Consider the following 22,619-nt stretch of genomic DNA (forward strand, 5'->3'; position numbering starts at 1 on the left):
ATGCACATTTTTAATTATTCAGTTCCAATCAAGATATAATTTGTTACAATTTACAGTAAATCAATGAATTTCAAACCTTTTTAAATACTCAAGGATCCTTAAAAGGCAACAAATTAATTGTTAATGAAATGTGTTTTGCCAATATTAGAAACTGTTACATTCCTCTAACTATTCTTTTGCCCTATCCCTTCACCTTTACTAACAATAACTGCATGCTGCTACGCTAGCTTTTAGTGTGTTTAGTCTTGTTTCCCGACTGGTTTCTCTGTTTCCGTGTTTCCTCCAGACTGTTTCTTTCCAACAGCAAGAAGGTGGAGGCGACTCGCTCACCAAAGCTCTGATCGCCGATGACAGTCAGCAAGTCTCCCGCGGACGCCTCGGGTAAGTGGCCTGTTGGCTCGCAGGCACATCGAGTAATGCATGGACTCTGACTCTGCTGACTAACTCACTCACAGTCGCTTCGACTAACACGCAGGTTTTCTTCTCTGTATTCTTCTTTTATTAACTTTAAGCGTATAACGAGATTCATAGTAGAAAAAATACAAATTAGTTTAGTTCTAATCAAAAGTATTATTTTTATGGTCCAGTCTGTTATCTCACTTTACTATCTTTCACAACCAAAGGAGTTAACTTTAATAATTATATACATTTTGTCAAATGGATAGTTTAACTTATAATAAAACCGCCACTAATAGTTGCAGGATATAGTAATAATGTCATTTATAGTTACGTGTCCAGTAGCACAAATAGGTACTGACACTTTTTTCCCACATACAGACAAGAAGTCTTATGTGGAAAACATTTATTTCTACTTAATTATAAATATTTAATGTTAAGAAAATTGAAATTAAAATATAAAAATTAATGTTTCATAATAATTGAGGATTTGAAAATCTATCCAAAATGATTTGCAATGACATGTATTATTATCTGTTAACTTCTTTAAAATATGAAGCACATTTGGAAAGTAAGTAATGTTTTGCCGTAACACTACTGCAGCACTACTGACAGCACTCTGTACATGCACACTTATTTCTTTAGTTCATCACCTCAACATTGACACAATTAAGGTTGATTGGTCTTGTGTTTTGAGTTTATTGTGGCCATTTAAAACAATTGATGATCATACTGACTGTGTGGGATTTAATTTGTTATTCAGTTTTAAATGCAAAGAAAGTCATGGCAACCTAAATCCAATGTCTGAGTTCGCAATTTTAAGCACAATGAGTGAAGGAATGGTGCGAAAAAGGTTAGACAGTTTAATGAAGGATGGATGAAAGTGTACGATAAAACACAAAGTGGAATGCAATAGTGGATTCACAATAGCAATGCTTTCAGATGAACTTCCACAAGTTTCGAGAACTGTTTTCATAAAACTGTAACCGATTGCTTAATCAGAATCATCAGAATCAGAACGCTTTATTCTTGAACATGAGTACAGAATTTGTGTGAATAAACATTGCAATAGTTAATTTACAAGCTTACAATACTTGTTTATCACAAGCAGTTTCATTTGTGTTGTCTTCACTGATAGGATATCTTTACAGAACAACAGGGAAATTCAAACCTTCACATTTTAGGTCACCATTTTGATTATAGTAGTTCTAGTTAGACCGAAGTTGTGTCATTCTTCTCTTTTTATCAGGCCCTTTAAAGTGATACACAACTTAAATAGGGAGCTGTTAAAGAAACATTCATTTGGTTCTTATCTGTCACTCCAAAACATTAATTTTTATAATTTGCATAGGCTCTCTTCATGTAATATCAGTAAAAGAGTTTAAATAACTGAAATAATAAAGAAAATAATGAAGGGAATACAAGTTGTTGTTTGGCTACTTGAGGTCAACATCACAGAAAGTCCTATCGGAAGCAATACTTTTCAAGGCACTCAGTATGGGAAACTGACATGACAACTGGATATGGCAACTTAGTCAAATTTTGCGTTTTGGCAACATGCCAAGCATTAGACAAAGGTGGAACTGAAGAAAAGAACATCTAATCCAACATTATACATAGAACAAAATAAACCTAAATGATCATGTCCTTAAAATCTGCAGCTTTTTCCAACCAGAATGTGTATATAGATTACATTATATCACATTCTAATGGGAATTGATTGATGTTTATGACAAGACACAGCTTTGTTTCCCATTCATTTTCTTTATTTTTAACTCAAGTTTAACTGAAGTCGCACTAGGTAATACTCGCATAAGAATATGTTTGTGAAGTAGAGATTGCATTGAGTACTTGTAATTGTTTTCTAACCTAGCTATTTAGGTCTCTAATCACTTCTCTTAGGCTTTTGTAATATATAACTACATTTATCTTTCATAGTTAGCAATATTGCCTTAAAGTAGAGTCTCAAAATCATAATAGCACTTAAAACTGAAAGTTTTAGCTGGAGATCAGTTGTCAGTAGGAAAATTAACACCATTAACAATGACTGGTTTTAGCACTTGTAGGGAACATGCATTAACTTATTAGCACCATTTACTGCTTCACACATCTACTTTAGAAAGTTAGCTCTTATTCATAATGCCATTTAAGGTCTAGTTTGGCATTCCACTGTCTCTGCTGCTATTGTGGCACAACTGTTTCTCTTCTTAATAGATAAATATTAATACTAATGTAAAACCTTAAGTCTGTTCTCCTTTTATTATTTTTCCTTTCTGTTCTCAAAGATTACAAATGTTTTCAAGCACAATAAGAGTATATAGTGTTATGACACTATGACATGTGCTTTTGTAAGTGTCATAACTAACAAGCACGTTATTGTTGGTATAGGTTAGAGCTTCAGATACTGGCTCTAATCTTAATACTGGTCATAGTATGTGGTTTGAATAAAGAGTGATATTTTCACTATAATATTCATTTTGCCCAACAGATGTTTACAATAAATAAGTGTCTATTTTTTCTGCCGCCAACCTAATCAGTGTATAATGAATAAGGTAAGGATACAATTTCTGGATTGGTGTCTGTTTCATTTTTGAGGAATGGTGGGCCATGCATGGCCTGGAAAAATTCTCTAGTGTTATCTTGGGTTTTACTCAATGAGTTGACTTAGCCTCACAAGAAGTACAAGTTGTGCACATGAAAGTATTAAAAATAGGTTAGGTAGATTCTGTGATCGTCCAAAGCCAGGATTGATTTCAAGAGCAAACCAGATTAGTTTTTGTCTTGTCTATGTATACTTAGTTGTCAGAGCACTCTTTACAATGTATAATCTCACTTGTGTTGCATAATGTTCTGCAGAAACATGTCGTTTTTGTTATTTTGACTTTTCAACCTTAAGATACCTAGTTGCAGCCTGTAGAATATTTTTTATATACAATATGTTTTCTATTTTGCTTTGAACTAAGATTGTCTTATTAAAAGTGATTTTTGTTATGATAAGTTCAGAGCACCTCAATTTATAAACTGTCACTTAATCTTAATGTTGTTAACAATAACAGTAATATATCTCAAGGTGTTTACAAGAATGTCAGCCTTAATAACCGAAAATAAAGAGATCGTAGATAGAGGTATTTGAGGTAGTGGGAATTCTTTTAATATCTACAGTGGTCTAAATATACTGACAACTTTACTGTACAAAAGTTAACTTAATATGCTGTAGCCACCATAAATGCACTCTTCATTCAAGCGTATATCTTTGGTAAAAAAAATACAATGGAAAATTATATGTAGTTCAGTTAAGTTCAAGACTTATTTTGGTAGTCAATGATCTTAAACAAGACAATCAAAGTCAAGTGTGGTTATAGCTCAGATGGATTTTTGTTGACCTATCCATTTCTGTATCAGCCATTAGAAGTGATTCTGAAGTCACCTTTAATACAAAGATCTTCACAATGTCTGCTGGAGTTGATTTCTATTTTGAACTCATCTACAAAGTAGAAAGTATGTTCAGTAGCAGTGTCCAGAGTTTTAGTGTCAGTGTATGCTTCAGTGTTTCTTCTGTCAATAAGATGAGAAAAAATGGTTGTAGAGTCTGGTCTCAATAAAAATAGTCTTCCCCTCATATAGAGCAACATCCTAGCATTCGTATTATTACTTAGTGCCATGATCTTGCCTAAGAATAGGGCAAAGTATTAACAATACAATATCTAATGGCACACTACAAGGGATAGGTTTCTGAAATCCCCAATGATGAGCTCAATCATTAATAAGGTTCCTTCATGTGATCATGTGCATTTTTTTGTAATCTGAAAATTCTACCTGGAATATTAGAGTTAACTTACTTTGTTAGACTGGACATTACTGAATTGTAAATGTTACTTAAATTCATAGAAAAAAACTATTTGTCAACATATTATCTAGTATAAATTAACACTAATACATTTAAAACTCACTAATAACATTTACAAATTATTTAAATAATTTTACTTGTTTTCTTACATTAATAAATGTATGCATGCTTAGGTTTGTAGCAGGAGTGGTACCTCGTGAGCGAGTACCCGCATTTGAGCGTATGTTGTGGAGAATCTCAAGAGGAAATGTGTTTCTGCGTCAGGCAGAGCTCGAAGAGCCTTTGGAAGATCCAAACACTGTATGTTATTGGATTGTGTTCAAGCATATATTTAATTTTCCTTCATTAGGTTATAAAACTAACCTTCTAAATAGCATTTACCAAAGTGATTTATGAGGCAGTAAGTGCATATTTTATTCTAGCAACTGTCTTATAAATTAGACAAAAGGAAATTTTTTGAAAATCAACTATATTTTGCTTTTGTATTTTAGGTGTTTTTGTTTCAAAACAAATGTTATTTGATGAAAGGTAAAATATTTTAATGATTACAAGTTGGTTTTCATAATGTTTTTTTTTTTTAAATATTTTCATGTTATGCTCTTCGTCAAGATTTTGTAGTTCATGGTTTTTCCTACTCAGCCTGAGCTTGTTTTTATTTACTTCCGCAAAATAAAATTGAAATTTTATTAAATTAATATTTACTGCACAGTTCACTATGAAAAGTAAATTTTGCAAACTTACAGTTGCAACCTTCGTTTTATGTTTTTGTTTTATCTTGTTCCTACTGCAAATATCTACTGTCCAGTCCAATATCTGGATATTTACAACATTTATTAATATTTATTGAAGAAACTTCTTACCTGCACAGTAAAATTGCTAACTTATGCAAATAGTAACTCTACTGACTTTCATCAAAATTAAAATTGTTTTCCCTTCCTTTTTTTTTTTTTATTGTGTTTTATGCTTTAAAGTTTTGATTTTCAGAGAAATCTATTGTTTTCCTTCAATGTTTAAAACAGAATACATTAGTCTTATGACAGAAAAACGTTGCTGACAAAAACAACCTGTTGATCACGTAAACTTCAAAATGCTTACCATAAAGTTAGAACACAATTGGTGATTAGTATTTATTTTTTTTTTTTTTATTTTGTGTTCTCTCGTAGTACAATATGCTGATAAATTGCACTTAGGTCCCCTGTAAGAACCCTTTGCACTGCTTCCGGAGTGATAGATAATTCAGATGTGGTAGAGGTTATAAGTAGGGGCTTGCCTCCTATCGAGATCCATATGAGGAAGAATAGTGTGCACTAACATTCTCAAAGTCATCCGAGGAAGAAAGGGGACGCCAGCTCTGAACCAGCCACTCCAGTCAAAGTAGGCAGGGGGTGGCACACCCTTGTTTGAGGTTAACATAGACCTCTGAGGTAAGGGAACAAACCCCACCATACTCCTCCAATCAGTCATCTTCCCACAGTAGACTAGACCTATCGAATTGCCCATGAACCACCAGAATTCTCAACTAATTTAGCCGGTTAAGTGGATGTGCCGCTACTGGAACATCCATAAGTATGCCCCCAGAGGAAGTGGCACATCTTTTTTGCCTGTGCCCAGTGGTGGGTTCAACTGGTAGGTATAAACCAACCCAGAAGTGATCTCTGCTGGGTGTTGTATTAGTATTAGAAAAGAACCAAACAATACAAAGAAGTGTTATTTACAAACGTAAACGCACTTTGTTAGGCTGATAATCTGCAATCTCGCAGTTAAACCCGACACGTTTGGTTACAATTATGTCATTTAATTTTGTCAACGTATAACTGAAATAAGACAATGAAGAAGTATATGCCATTTGCAACATCACCAATGAAACAATTTATGTGCCAGGTCAGTTATTTTTTTAACAGCAGCTGATGACAAGTGACTTTCTTTTTGAGTCCTTTCAAAATCAGGAGTGCCATTTAATTTGAAAAATATTGGTTATTCCATTTCATTACACTGTAAATAAATAAAGGTAGTTAAAAGATCTAAGAATGCAACCAGACCGGTGCAACTCTATAGTTTTTGACTCGACTCGCCGAAACTGAAGGAAACTGCGACTCAGTGCTATCTCACACCCTTTCATATAATCTTTACTAAAAAGCATAACTCTTATCTTATTAGATTATGCTACAATATAGACCTAGACAACTCAGCCTAGTACAACTCAGCCTAACGCACTTGATAAAAACTGGCCAATCTTTTTGCCCATCCAGACAATTTTGAATTTTTGAACACCGTTAATTGAAACCTCCCCATCAAAATATTTTTGTGGCATCTGCAGCATAGGGATAAACAATTCTGGACCGTGGTAACCTTGGTGGCTGCGTTAATATAATCTGATAAAAGTTTGAAAAAAACTGCCAAGGATGAAATAACTGCCTGGACATTGTAACACTTGTAAGGATTCAAGCACCCTAGCAATACTGTTCAAAGTAAATGACCCTCCTTGAAAATACTGAACCTACCCAAGACACCCAAAATAAAGACCAAGAAAACAGCACTGCGGCTATCTCTGGACCTGGAGCTGAGACCTGAGTAATATAACAGATTCAGAGGAGAAACAGTAACTCAAGACATCCCTAACAGTGCAGCTTAAGGGGCCGGTCACCTTCTCCTAGCAGAAAACTGTAAACTAAAAAAAAATAATTTTGAGGAAGTTACACATTCATAACTCAACCCGCTAGAAGTGGAACTTGCCAAAAATGGAGGCAAGAATTTGAAGACCTAACATATGGAAGGAAGTAATGTGCACAAGCTTTGAGGCCTTAACAAGAAAAATTGCAAAACACTTTAAGCTCAGGCTGAGTAAGGAAAAAACCATGAACGATCACATAATCTTTACGAAGAGCATAACAAAAGATAGTCCCTCCCATTAAAACTTTAATATCCTTATCCACTATAAAACAAATTCAAATTTTCCAGAAACCAACCATCAAATTGTAAAAATCCACAAAAACATAGAAACACAAAACCTTATGTACCTCATAGGTTTCCTACCAACGAGATGATTAAGCTCCTCATTAAAGTCGCAAGAGCTAGTTCTATTAGACAAGAGACTGGACAGTATGAACACACAGTCATGCTACTTAAAGATGAACTGAGAGAAAAAAGTCACAAGACGACTTTCTTAGTTTAGTCGCTAGACCGAGAAACCTAAAGCGTACCACTTCTCAAAGCTGGGAAAGAAATAGTTTTGTAAAAAATCATTTTAGCATGTCACTGCAAGTTTCTAAATTCGGGCAATCTCCCACAACTGCTAAAGAACTATGCTCACAAGCCAAAGTAAATACATGGAACCAATAACACTTTGAAACAGAACAGATGCATAATGTAACTTCCCACTACAAAAACCAAATTTTTGTAGAAGTGCAGGTGCATTAACCTGACACGCATTCTCCACAAAAACTGTCTATGAGGCATATCCAGAAAGTAAGTGTACTGAGGCTCTCACAGCTGTAGGGATTTTTTTAACATATTGACTACATTGCTGTGTAGGCTAGTCCTCCCCTCTGCAGTGAGACCAGTTCAAGGTCAGTACATGGAGACCTGTTTGGAAGAGAAAAACTCTGGTTGAAATTTATAAAGAGGTAAAAACTGCATATGGTAATAAAGCTATGAATCATACAAGTGTGTTCAAGTGGTGTTGAGAGTTTAAAAACTTTAGTACATCATTGCAATGATCGGAGGAGCGGAAAACCTTTACTTGTGACTGATAAAATTCTGGAAAAAATTTGAAATGTGTTCTGTAACGATCGCAAAGTGACTGTGCATGAACTTTCAGTGATATTTCTGCAAATCTCTAGATCTCTGCTACATGAAACCATCACAGAAACCCTTGGATATCAGGAACTGTCCGTGAGGTCGGTCCCCAAAACAGATGACAGACCAATACAAGTTAAATAGAGAGGAGGCCGGGCAAAAGTTGAGACACTACAAACTCCATGGAGATCAATTTCTCCACTCAATTGCTTGGAATTATGCAGTTTTTACCTCATTATAAACCTTAACCAGAGTCTTTTTCTTCCAAACAAGATAACTGATGATTGACATTTTTGACTAAACTTATTGTTGCATCGACAGTTCTCAATCTGGTCTCATTGCGGATTGAAAAAATTAGTCAAAAAAAATCCCTCTGGTTATGAGAGCTTCAGTACACTTACTACCTGGATATGCCTCGTAACAAAACACCTAAAAAACAGAATGGGGTCAATGAAGCCACCAATCACAGCAGTGAAACCTGAAAATGGAGAAACATACAAAGAATTCTCTGACAAACACATAGGAACTACAGAAATTAACTGTAACAAGGATTCCTTGAAAGTTTATGAAATTAACAATATAAAACAAGTTACTCACTGGTTAAGTATTTAGTAGTATATAACAGTTAATGATAAGCTCACTCACTTTTGAAAAGGTGTATCAATACACAGGACCTAACACTTCCAGCTTCAAGCAAGAAGTTTTACCATCAAAATGTGGAAATAGTCACATTTCAATATTAGTTAATAGAGTATATAATGTTACAATTGGGAAAATATAATGGTTGATAAAATATCGTAACAAAGATTAGCCTATATGTAAAAAGTCATTTAATTTACCCGATAAGTAAATGTTTGTCTAAGTAATGTAACATTGGTCTAAATGTATACAAATAAAATATTTTGTGCAATAAATATCATTAACAAGTGTTTTTTTTTTACGATGTAGGGCAATCCTATCTGGAAGACAGTGTTTGTTGCATTTTTCCAAGGAGAACAGCTCAAGTCAAGAGTGAAGAAGGTTTGCTCTGGGTTCCATGCTTCATTCTACCCGTGCCCCTCGACCTACGCTGAAAGACAAGATATGGTGAAAGGTGTAAAAGCTCGTCTAGAAGATCTCAGCTTGGTATGCACTAAATAATTTTCAATTCAGTTCAATTAGTTTTAAAACCCTGTAAAATTTTAAATTTAAATAATAACTCTGTTTACTGTCTGTATTGAGAATTAGTACAATGCTTTACATTATACGAGGGGGTACCCAAAAGTAACCGGAATTGTATTGCTGGCAGCCGGCAGCGTGTAGTACACATTCCTGCCGCTAGGCGTGTGTCGCGCAACCCATTGCGAGCTCAGTGACCCCAGTTCCGTTGTCCTAGTGCATTCTGTTCGTTCGTAGTGACTGTTTTCGCTAACCCTGTTTTGTTCTTGTTTCGTTTTTTGTCATGGCAAGTTTAAGTGAACAACGTGCAGCTGTGAAATTTTGTTTTTTACTTGGTAAAAATGCTGCAGAAACTATTTTAATGTTGAATACAGCTTACAAAGATGATGCTATGGGGAAAACTCAGGTCTACGTGTGGTTCGCTCGATTTAAAAATGGCGACATGTCGATTGAAGACAAACCTCGTTCTGGACGTCCATCAACCTCTCGAACAGACGAAAATGTTGAGAAAATTTGTGAACTTGTGCTCACCGACCGTCGACAGACAATTGAGGAACTATCAGAGAGTAGTGGGTTAACTTGGAGCTCGGTTCAGCGAATTTTAACAGGAGATTTAGGACTGAAAAGGGTTGCTGCCAAATTTGTTCCTCGACTTCTGACTGACCATCAAAAGGCACATCGAGTTGAAACTTGCCGCCTTCTGAAAGAACATCTCGAAAATGATCCCGATTTTCTGGAAAAGGTAATTACTGGTGATGAGTCATGGTGCTATGGTTATGACCCAGAAACGAAGCAACAGTCAAGCCAATGGAAGTCGCCATCTTCACCTCGTCCAAAAAAATGTCGGCAAGTCAAATCAAACATCAAAACCATGTTGATTTGCTTTTTTGATGCTAAAGGCATTGTTCATTCTGAGTTTGTTCCTCCAGGTCAGACTGTCAACCAAACATTTTATTTGGAGATTTTAAGAAGATTGCGCAACAGTGTTCGCCAGAAAAGACCCGATTTGTGGCAGACTGGAGACTGGTTCTTCCACCACGACAACGCACCGGCACACACAGCCATCTCAGTTGGGCAGTTTTTAGCCAAAAACGGCATGGTTCCGTTGCCCCACGCACGTTACTCGCCTGACCTCACTCCATGCAACTTTTTTTTATTTCCACACATGAAAAGAGGCTTGAAAGGTCAACGATTTGACAGCGTTGAAGAGGTTAAGAAAAAAACGAAGCTCGAGCCATTTCTAAAGATGACTACAAAAAATGTTTTGATCAATGGAAATACCGTTGGGACAAGTGTATTAGTTGTAATGGAGATTATTTTGAAGGAGATAAGGTCGTATTGTAAAAAATTTGATAATATATAATTTTTATTAAATAATTCCGGTTTTTTTTGGGTACCCCCACGTATACCTTTACAATCATCAAGGTTTTCCAGTTCAAACTGTTTCACAAAAACTGTTATCACAATACAAATTTTGGAATATTTTAGCCTTGCTGTGGGGAGCCATTATGAGTCAATAAGCGTTGAAAAAGTTTTAAAAACTTATTTATTTATTGATTTAATTTTGTTCTATCTGAGTTTTCAGACATTTTAAAGTGTGAAATCTGGAACAGTTATCAAACAATGTATTATATATTATTACACTGTGTGTGTTTTAACTTCATAATAAAAAAGTTAGTTAATGTTATCATAGCCTTCTGTGATATGGAATTACAGCATAAGACATTTTGTTTTCAATATGAACTATATATATATATATATTTTAACTCTAAAAAAGTTTCAAAAAATCTGTTTTACGTAGATGTTGATCAAACCACTTTATTCACCAAAGTTTGTGATTGTGATGTCCAGTTATGAGTTGACAATGGCCGCCATTAAAGAAATAGGATGGTTCTGACAATATAAAAGCAAGGCTGTGATTTTTTTACTATACTCCAAGTATAGCTGCGGCACTTGACAATCAAAACATATTTTGGTTGTCAACCACCCATCATATAGTAAGGATATTCCTCCTGCTTTAACAACATTCTCCTACCTTATTGCTCTCTAACCTCCATGTTAAATGGTATGCATTTCCATTATGAACCACGTGTCTGCCCGTTTGGAGAAAAAAGCAATAGGCCATCTGCTGAATTACTTTTCAAAGCTGTCAACAGAGTCAACGGTTCCTAGTTGTGCTCTGCATATTTTCTCCACTCCATCATGTTATTTATGAAATCTTTCCAACAGGTTCTGAACCAGACAAAAGATCATCGGCAGCGAGTGTTGGTGAGTGTAGCCAAGGAACTGCACAACTGGAGTGTGATGGTACGAAAGATGAAAGCCATCTACCATACACTGAACCTCTTCAACATGGACGTCACCAAGAAGTGTCTCATCGGAGAGTGCTGGGTACCAGTCAAGGACTTGGCCACTGTCCGCAAAGCTCTTGCTGATGGAAGTGTGAGTTTATTCTCAGTATTCAGAGGAGGTTATACAACTCAAGAAAATAATTGGTTCCAAATATTTTTAGATATTATGGCTAAGCAGTATAGCTTAGAGAACCAAATTTTTATATCTCAGTAAAATTCTATATAATGTTCTTTTCTTGTACTGATTTTACTTAAATACATTCTTATAATAACACTGAATATTCTAGAGTTCTGTATGTAAATTCTATCTATGTCTGTACAAAAGTATTCAAATAATTGATTGCTGTTATCATAGAGTGCCGTGGGCAGTTCAATTCCTTCATTTTTGAATGTTATTGAGACTTCAGAAGACCCTCCAACTTTCAATCGTACAAATCGATTTACTCAGGGCTTCCAGAACCTCATTGATGCCTACGGTATTGCAACCTATAGGGAAGTCAATCCAGGTAAGAACAAAATATATGATTCTTTTATGTGACTTTAGAAATAAAAATTAATTTCCATATAACTGTTAAAAGTTTATTATTATAAATACATGGATTTTTTTATCAAACAGTGGAAAATATTGAAATAAATATATAATTTTAGCTAATCCAACACACCTCTGTAAATTTCCCTATTCCATCACTTGCATGTCCTACCACGTTATTGTGGTAATGAGTCCACAAGTTATGGTTAGGCCCTGCTTAATGCTTCAATGTAGATAAATTTTAATGGCCATAGTTAGGAGGTTTTTTATCATTACTTCGAATTGTTACATTGAGGTGATGGATGCTAGTGAAATGATTCTGGGATGATTTGCCGATCATGGCAAACCATTTATTGTGCAAAGCTGATGTCTTTATTAACAGAGAAATTCAGTGAAAGAGTAGCTCTTGACTGGATTCATCTAACATTTAGGCTAGGTAGCAAGTTACAGAGAATTAGTACAAAACTAAATTCTAAGTTCATCTGGTTGAGTTTAAGCTGGTGCATTTGATTTTGGGTTAGGTAAATTTAAAAAAATGTTATAGTCACAATCCTTCAAGATACCCTTCCTGAAGACAGAAAAAGGACAAAAAAAATTTGTGAGTCACTTCACGAATAATTGTAGACCTTTGAAGTAATAAGACCTTTGGACCATTTTAAAATAAAATTCAATGGAAAAAAGCAAAAGATGAGGATATTAAAATTTTACAGCAGGAATGTGGAAATAACCATCGGGAATTAACATATTTTTTATTTTGAAAAAAACACAAGTTAATTTATTCCATCATAGAGAAAATGTTTTAAATATTAATTTTGTATTTTTTAGAATTAAAAATACGTCAATCCTTCTGGAAGAATGATATTAAAATTTGATATTTTTAATCGTAAAAAACTTATTTATAGAGAGATTTGTGTATTTTAAAAAGACACCTTGCATCTTTGGCTCTTCAGTATGATTCACGCCAGGCTGCTTGTGGAGGCATGAGCAGTGGCGCACTCGCTCTTCCCCCACCACCAGCAGTCCCCTTACTCCTCCATCAGTTCGTTCCTTCACTCTGCTATATCTCTCCTCAGCTCTATTAAAATGAAACAAATTTTATGCTAAGGGGTTCTAAATATCCTTACAGAAAACCACAAATAACAAAGGCTTGCAGTATTGCTGAAGGTACTTCAATACTACAGTAAACATGGTTATGAACTTCTCAATTGTATTATAACTGGTGATGAAACATGGGTGAATCTTGTGAATTTTGATATGAAAAGGCAGTTTATGGAATGTGGACACGTACATTCTCTTAAAAAACCAAGAAAATGTCTCCAAACTGTCAACCAGAAAGATTATAGCAACTGTTTTATGATACAATAATGGTGTGATTCTGGTTGATTTCCTTGAACAAGGTCAACAAGCAATGCAGAAAGTGTAAAACATTGCAGAAACTGCGGTGTTGGAGAAAACTCATCTCAAAACTTTTGTTTCTTCACAAAAATGCATGTCCACACACAGCCAATTGTACCCAACAGCTCTTGTATGAGACATGTTTGATCAGCCTCCATAAATCCCAGATCTAGCACCAGGTAACTCACACCTCTTTCCAACAATGAAGACCTGACTCATAACAGAGCACTTTGATACTAACTAAGAACTTCATGAGAGTTAACCAGGGATAACATTTCAAGCAGTGGATTTCTTCAAATTTGGAATCGAAAAACTTGTGTTGCTTTATGATAAGTTGCTCAATGTGGACAGGGTTAGATTGGAAAGTATCTTAAGAGTATAGCTTTCAAATATATATAATACAACTTTTCCTTCACTTTATTAACTTATTTACTTCAAAACGTTCTTATTAGCCCTCTTATTATGAATTACATTGAACTCTAAATTCTCTATTAACATTTTATGCCAACTTTCAAAGCAGGGCTCCATCCTCCACAGTGTGCCTGTTATACTTGATAAACGTTTCCTTCCAACTACACTTAATATTTTTTAGAATGAAGTTTCATAATCAAGATATTTATACTGACTGTATAATGGCTGGGCCTGAAAAAAAAATGAAATGAAAAATGTCTTTATTGGAGGTGAAGTTAGGACTATAAAGTCCTCTCTACCACTTAACCTCGTAAAAAATTAAACTAACATACATATACATGTATAACGAAACATAAATTTATTAATTAACCTTATACGTTACAAGAATCTTAGCTTTAAAATAAAATAAAAAAATAAAAAATCTATAATTAATGTAACTTTATAAATATTAAAAGTGTTATGATATAAGGACAAAATTTAAAATGTGAATTTAATGTAACAATCATATTCTTTGAAATGTTTAAATTCATTTGTGTTATAAATAAATATTATATATATATAATAAGACAAAAGATATTAACTAATGTGTAATTTTTCAGCTTTGTACACTATCATCACGTTTCCCTTCTTGTTTGCCATTATGTTTGGAGATGCTGGCCACGGAGTCATTTTGGCTATTTTTGGAGCATACATGGTCATATGGGAGTCTAGTTTAATGAAAAAGAAATCCAACAATGAGGTATCATATTTTTTATTAACTATTTATAATATTAGTCATGAATAGTGTGTGAAACTTCTCCCACTTACTTGAAATATCAGACTTTATGTAGGTTGTGTATTTCTCTCATAATTATGTAAAGAAAAGTTTTTGGATAAAAAAAAATACTTTGAGCAAAAACAATCATGTAAGCCATTACATTTTTCAGATCTGGAATATATTCTTCGGAGGACGTTACATAATCCTCCTAATGGGTCTGTTCTCCATCTACACTGGAATAATCTACAATGATGTCTTCTCTAAAATGGTCAATGTTTTTGGATCCAGCTGGAAACTCAATTATACAAAAACAGAGTATATGGAAAACAAGGATATGACACTGGATCCCCGTTTTGAGTACACCCAGTTTCCATACCCCGTTGGATTGGACCCCGTTTGGCAGGTTTGTGTTTGATAATAAAATCATTTAGTTCTGATCATTTTAAAATCAACTATTCAATCTAACTACCTCAGTTTTACTATTTCAGAGAGTTATCGTAGCACTCTCAAATTGTAAAGATGTGTTTCTTTGTAACGTAGGTACACTGTTAAAGGAAATAAAAAATTATACGACAAAAATGTAAGATAAAATACATAACTATTGAGTCAAAGTATTGAGTATTTGAGTATTGTAATTGCGTAATCATTAATGTAACAGTAAGGAATTGTTAAATATGATGTACATATTTTTTCAGTCAGCAGCAAACAAGATTGTATTTTTGAACTCCTACAAGATGAAGCTTTCAATCATATTTGGAGTCTGCCACATGATGTTTGGAGTCACTCTCAGTGTGATCAATCATTTGTAAGTAGCAGTATACATATCAGAATATACAATGCTAATATTAACTTAATAAAGTGATGGTTGCAACTTACTAGCCTGATTTCTCTTAACTGCTTAGTGGCCTTGAACTCCCCTTTATGTATCGACATTAGTAATTCTTTTGCTTGAGATTCTTTCAATACCCAAATTGCTTCACAAAAGTTCTTTGAACTTTCAATCATATTAGATTGGGATCGACAAACAGTTAGTTGGGATTTGGTCAGTTGCTTTTATTTACAGTAGCCTGTTAATTGGTTTATGTCCATAAAGCAAAATTCTTACTTTTTAAATTTTTAATTTAAAGGTGATATTTTTTATGCCTAAAAATGAAAATACACTACTATATACTAAAAAAAAATGATCAGACAACTAGCAAGTTTCTCTTTGCCTTGAGAATATTATGCTTATTTTGTAAATGATAAAAAAAGTGTTGATAGACAGAACACATAATATAAAAGAATCACATCCATAAAATTACATGATTTGCATTGTTCGGAATTTTAGGTGTTCCGCAAAAACACAGGATCCATACTAAAAGTGTTAAAAAAAATATTATTTTTATATTGTTTGTTTTAAATGGTGAGTTTAAAATAATTTTAGAATATTGAATGTTGTATTTAAAATCGGTCATGGTCCATGTAAGGATTTGAATGTACGAACTGAAATCATGTGTATCTGGAAAATTATGTTTTGCTCTGACACTATTACAGCTTATTATCACTCCCCACATTCACATTACCTTTGTAGGTCCATTTCCTCTTTACTGGTGCTGTAACAATTGTTTATTTTGTGTTTTCTGTTTCCTTTCATCTTTTAGAATATTTGAAACAAGTAAAGAATATGCTAATTGTATGAGTTGTACTGTTGTCTGGTTTTTGTAGCAGTACATTAAAGTGGGAAAAAATAAATCATCAGATAAGGAATTATATAAGAAAAATAAATCAAACTATATGGAATCTGCCATAAGTAAGTCTCGGAGTCCAGGAGAAGCTGTGCATGGTTATAAAAACAGTATTATATTAGTGATACAATAACTAGAGAACATAAGATTAGTGGATAAAGTTACATATGAATATATAAAGTAGATGTTGTACAGCTAAAATCTTACGTTGAGTCCACAAAATGTACTATAATAATTAGTATTCTAAAGTTTTAATGAATATTTTAATAAGTGAAAGTTCATAACTGACGCATACAGTGCTATAATAATCGTTCGAATTTAAGTATTCTATATTGGTTTTTTGTTTTTCATTTTTACAGACATTTCCGTAAACCTATGAATATTCTCTTGGAGTACCTTCCCCAAATGATTTTCTTGACTCTGCTCTTCTTCTACATGGTGGCAATGATGTTCATTAAGTGGATTTTGTATGCACCTCAAAATGGTAAAAATGTTTCTTCTATTTTTATTGGAAAATTATTAAGTGGCTTAAGTACTGTAATGCAATTTTTCAGTAGATTAAAAACGAACATATGCTTCATCTTTCAGGAGACTAAAAAACTTATGCTTCACCATACATTTTTTTCATGAACTACAGTAGTTGTGATCATAGATACGTTTACATGTGTATTTATATTCATGAAGAGTCTTTACATTATATGTGTATCTATTTTCGTATAGTTTTAGGTGAAGGCCTAAAAAATATGATTTTTAAATATGGCAATATTAATAGTTTTTGACTATTTTGGATAATGTTTGGTTCCTATACTATTACTCTTATTAACACCTAAATTAATGTTCTAGAGTATCAACACTCCCCATAAAGGTTACTCTGCAAAGCTGAAAGCATTGTATCCATGGAACACACTGTAGAAACAAAACAAAACTGTTTGAGGGATTGGTTCTTTATCAATTGCTTTTTATGGATGTGTCCAAGATACAAGTGATTGAATTAAATTTTTGATTCCAATTTTACAATATTTTAATATGTATAATTCTAATGGAATTTATATATCAACTAAGGAGTTACTAACTTCTCTTGGTAATGAAATTATTCATACATTAAATTGGCCTTCCCACATTTCAAATAATCATTATACCATTCTTCAGTAATATTTTCTTTGAGAAAACTTTGAACGTCTCAAACTCAGTGTGCTACACTTACAGTTTAATGGTGTTGGATCACTAGCCATACCGATGTAATTTATCCACAAAAAGATTATTACTTGGTGAATTATAACAGGTATACTATCACATCCTCACTACAAAATCAGTTTCAATGATTTGAATATTTCAATATTTCACAACCATTCATTATATGAGATGTACATTTGGAATAATAACCTTTTGATAGTAATAGATCTTGAAAGGTATGTTTAATCTAACTTGTTTACAGAATTGAAGACAAGTCCAAGATGCGCTCCATCAGTTCTAATTTTGTTTATCAACATGATGCTTTTCAAGCCAGGGTCACCTTTTGAAGGCTGTGATGAATTCATGTTCCCTTACCAGGTAATGAACTTTTGTTAAATATCAAATTCTAAATGATACCACATTTAGATTAACTTTCCATCTGTGATATGGAAGAGAATGTTTTATAAATAACATTTTAATTTTTAATCAGGCTTTGGAAGATTATTTCTATTGGTTTTCTATAGTAATTCACACGTTCACGACGATGATCTTTCACAACTGCCGTTGTGTATCCGATTGGGTACACTCCGGGCTTTTGTTAAGTGTTCCATGCGCCCAATGGGGTACACATTACAATGCATTTCCATACTGGGATTTTATTGTTGTCTGTCTTGGTGGTTTGTTAAATTTGATCCCGCACTTAAATAAATACCTCAAACTATTGTGTACCTTCTCGTTTGCACGATAGTGTAATTTTTAAAGTAAATTAGTTCTTTAGGTACCTCTTGGGGTACACGGATAACTATTGAAAAAACATAATGAAATAATTATTTTTGTACAAAACTGCAAAGCCTGCATACTTTTCTCGTTATACTTAGATGTTTGACGTAAACAAATCGATCACGGTTTTTTGGCAATTATTATTGAAAAAATTGATGGTAAAAAAAGTCCGGAAAAATGCCATCGTCATGAAAGTGTTAAAAATATTTTTTCACTATTTTATATGTAAATTCTTTGGTCTTTATTTTTATGTGGGCGTTTGTCCCCATGTTCACAACCGCCAGTAACAACACTTTAGCAGTCAGATCATGGCTTTCTCTGCATCCACTTTCTGCATTCCCACTTTATCGCTGTAAAATTGAAATTACAGCAAATTACTGATTTATAACAAGCCTGAATCTATCAGAACAAATGTAATTTATTTTCCTGGTATGAAATCAATCATCTACACATAGAACAAATTTCAATTAAAAAAATAGTGGTTGTATGATATGGAGTGTTAATATGGTCTTTTTGTTAGAGGAACTCTCTAAAACTATCTAGTTACACCATGCTCAAGACAAGCCTCAAAACCTTCCCCTAAAGTAGACAAATTCTCTAAAAACTGCTAAATGTGATGTACCCCCAGCATTTTAATGTCATATTTCAATCTTGATTCTACGAAGTGAAAATTTCACGGTCTTCGCATTTTCCTGATTGCAAGTGTTGTCAGACTTCTCCCATTTGAAATTTCACAGTTAATATAAACACAAAGCTTTGTCAAACAGTCCAAATAGTAGGCATAAACGTTACTAAGTTTCAACTCGGGAGTGCCGATGGCTCAGTGGTCTAAGGCATTAGACTTTCAACCTGATTTTGATCAATATCATTGACCCTCTACTGTATCGACTCTCCCCCTTATTCTGTTTGATAACATTCTCCCACAGGCTAGTGGCCTACGAGAATTGGAAAAAGAAATAAGGCTTTAAAGGGGATAAGCCTCTCCTTTTTTTAAGAAAAAAGAACTTTTAACAAGTCATCTTCTGGCATGAATAAATATTAAAAAGCAAAGATTATCCATACTAGGTAGTCATAGTTTAAAATTATCACGGCTGGCAAAAGATGCCAGACATCTGACACTTGAGTAATTCCAGTGCACAGTGCATCAGCTAATCGGTCGGTTGGCAAGCCACTGATACGTTTAAGTATTGAGTTGAACAAATAATGGGAGCTGAACTGTTACAGTATGTGCTAGTATTAATTGCCTAAACGCAATTCAGATATATAATAATAAGGAATATATAGGAATTTTAATCAAACTGAATAAATATATATGTTTTATATATTAACATTTTTTATAATACAATTAATAAAAAAGTCAATAAGAAAAATTAGAATAAGAACAATTTTTAAACATTTTAAATAAAAATTTAATATTTTCCACTTTCAGTCTAAGTGGAAGTTTTATCTTCATTGCAAGTTAAAACCTCATGAATCAATTATTTTAAAAATACTAAGGAATTATTTACTAACAATTATTATAAATAATGCTTGCTGTTTTTATAATTTATATTTGATATGAGAATAAAAATGTGTAATGTATGACTGTTTGTACAGAAAGACGTACAAGTAGCCTTTGTGCTGATAGCCTTCCTGTGCGTACCCATCATGCTGTTCGGTAAACCCATTTATCTGCTGTGCTGTGGAGGATTAAAGAAACATAAGAAAGTTCCCGTCTCTTATACTGAGCAGGTAATTCATTCTTGAACTTACTGGGTAATGTACTGCCTGTATCTTATACCCAGACATATATGAAATAAATAAGTTAAGTTAAATTATGTAATTAAAATGTAGTATTTAACACATTCGCTGTTGAAAAATATTTGACCGATCATTACCATCATTATCATCATCATCATGATAAATGCGGGAAAATATATATTTTTTAACTTACCCAAAATGAAGTCAGATCAGCTAAAAAGGTTGTCCAGGTAACCCCACTGCCAGATTTGGTGACGTCATAACTGTGACAACAATTGTTGTTAGCCTCACTTGGTGCTGGTCCCCGCTTAGTCAGTACGGCAGGACACTGAGTCTATTACTCCCAAATAAGACCGTAACTCGCAGAAGACATTGCCAATTGCACAAATAGTGAAAAAAATTTTTTGGTGTAAAAAATTGAAAACAGTCTATAAACATGGACTGAACTTACATTGGCAGAACTCTGAACTTGAATCAGAATCATCCTGTTCACTCATAAAGTCTTCCACTAGTTCAATTTCGTCCTCCATTTTGCCTAAATACAACAATAAACACACATACACAGTCACCTTACACCATACACTACACACAATAAACAATACAGCACAGCCAGCAAACGAAAATTGCGAACCACGAACGGACTACGAATAAATAACATATGAAACAGGCACAGTACGCGGCAAACGGCACAATGTTCCACGGCAACTGCTAGGCACACATTGAGGTAATGGCGGCCAAGCGAGCAGATGTCTGCTATTGTTGTGATCCACATGGCGCGCCAGTATTGCATGACAACAATTGTCTTCATCTGCAAACAAAGTGTTAAGTGCTGTATTACAGCATGCACTCACTGTTCATTTAACGGGTGAATGGGAACAGGTAGTTCATCAAGAGGTGCATCATGTTCTTAAAGTCGTAAATGATTACATGAAACAAAAAACATTTAACAGATAAATGTGTGACATCAGTTAAGAGCAAGTGCATGTGTGAAACCGTTGTCCTTGCAAAGAGCGATGACAGTAGTGATGCTAAAACAACTTTAGAACAAAACAAAACAATACAGTACTTTTTCAAACATAGCTCATAAGTTTTCTCCAATACAATTTAGGCATAACTAGATGGCATTTTAGGTGGTGTTGTTTTATTTTTAAGGGATTTCCCCCAAAATGATTTATAATACAATCAATCTTTTATTGATACACAGTTATGTTATTTTTAATATTTATGTGAACATAAATAGTTCAGTATGTAAACTGATAGGAAAAAACAGTTTTGCTTTTTTCAGTTTCCAATATACTTTCCAAAACTTGTTTGGAATGTTTTTTTAAAATATTTATTCTTGAGTGTAGATAAATAAATATTATGCTGTCATTTTAGCTCTCTTGCCTTTCACACTTTGGAACTTAACTTCTTGGATCTACCTTTCACTATATAAAAAGGAATATATGAGCCAAATTCTGTAGTAAATTTCTAAGTTGAGTTATACATTGGTTTGATTTTTTAAAACAACAATGTTTTAGCTTTTTAAATTACAATTTCGCTAATGTTTAAATAAAATTTGTAATTGTGAGTTTCAATAAAAGCTTTGCTTAGGATTTAAATTTTCATAAATATCGATTAAAGGATTCATTAGCCAGTATAATCAATTAGAGAAAGCTATTATACTTAATTATTCTCTTTAACTAGGAGCATCTTTTTAAATCTTAGTTTCCTAGTGTAGTTGCCAATTACCTGATATTATTTGACTGAAGTAGAACAATTATAACTATGGTGACTTACAGGCTGCCAGCAATGGTGATCTACGAGAAGGGATTGAACTACAGCCAGCAGGACCAGCACAGGCAGCCGAACCAGAAGAACCGAGTGAAGACGAGCAACCGGCTGAAATATTCATTCACCAAGCTATCCACACTATAGAGTATGTGCTGAGTACAGTCAGCCACACGGCATCATACTTGAGATTGTGGGCTTTGTCCCTGGCTCATGCTCGTAAGTATATATTCTTCATGTTTTTGCCAATTTCCCTAACTTTTTTCCAATCTTCCACCAACTATTACAAGATGTTTTGTTTAATTAAATCTAGAGCAGACAGTGGCTGATTAGGGAGACTCTTTTTTTGCGTATGCTGGCTAGCTCACTGCTAACAATAGACCAAAATAATTTTATTAGGTTACCTGTGGCACTGATGCACATCATAAAACATTTTCTTTCACTGAACAAAGTTAGGTTAAATGTACTATTTACTTGGAAGTTGAAGATTTTTGAGGCAATTAGATTTTAATATCATACCACTAGTAAAGATTACACATTTTTCCAATGTTTATTGTTAATTTTTGTGAAGTCGCCTGAAAGATTCCTTATCTTTGATTTCAAAAAGCCTTAAAAATAAAAATTAATATTCGAAAAAATGTGTAATCTTTACCAGTGGTATTATATTTTAAAAGGTCTTTTAAGTTCTCTCATCATATCTTATGGAGAAGCATCTTGCTTTTGAATTTTCTCCTATTCTTATTTGCTAGGTTAAATCCTGTTTTTTTAAAAAGGATGTTAAGTATACAGGGTG

At 33.7% G+C, this 22,619-nt stretch overlaps 1 protein-coding gene across 3 annotated transcripts in view; it reads left to right on the forward strand.

Annotated features, from left to right (window-relative positions):
- The window catches only part of LOC124368942 (V-type proton ATPase 116 kDa subunit a1-like), a 148,291-nt gene that overhangs the window by 121,645 nt on the left and 4,027 nt on the right, over positions 1–22,619 (forward strand). For 2 of the 3 annotated variants that reach the window (XM_046826503.1, XM_046826502.1), the window contains exons 5-16: positions 287–381; positions 4,417–4,543; positions 8,987–9,163; positions 11,426–11,638; positions 11,903–12,053; positions 14,482–14,621; positions 14,809–15,042; positions 15,335–15,444; positions 16,723–16,847; positions 17,799–17,914; positions 19,913–20,047; positions 21,838–22,045. In XM_046826503.1, the coding sequence (XP_046682459.1) occupies positions 287–381; positions 4,417–4,543; positions 8,987–9,163; positions 11,426–11,638; positions 11,903–12,053; positions 14,482–14,621; positions 14,809–15,042; positions 15,335–15,444; positions 16,723–16,847; positions 17,799–17,914; positions 19,913–20,047; positions 21,838–22,045 (1,831 nt within the window). The remainder of the gene's footprint in view (positions 1–286; positions 382–4,416; positions 4,544–8,986; positions 9,164–11,425; positions 11,639–11,902; positions 12,054–14,481; positions 14,622–14,808; positions 15,043–15,334; positions 15,445–16,722; positions 16,848–17,798; positions 17,915–19,912; positions 20,048–21,837; positions 22,046–22,619) is intronic. The other variant, XM_046826504.1, reaches the window with a different exon arrangement.

Source organism: Homalodisca vitripennis, chromosome X (assembly GCF_021130785.1).
Source record: "Homalodisca vitripennis isolate AUS2020 chromosome X, UT_GWSS_2.1, whole genome shotgun sequence".
In the NCBI taxonomy this organism is placed as follows: domain Eukaryota; kingdom Metazoa; phylum Arthropoda; class Insecta; order Hemiptera; family Cicadellidae; genus Homalodisca; species Homalodisca vitripennis.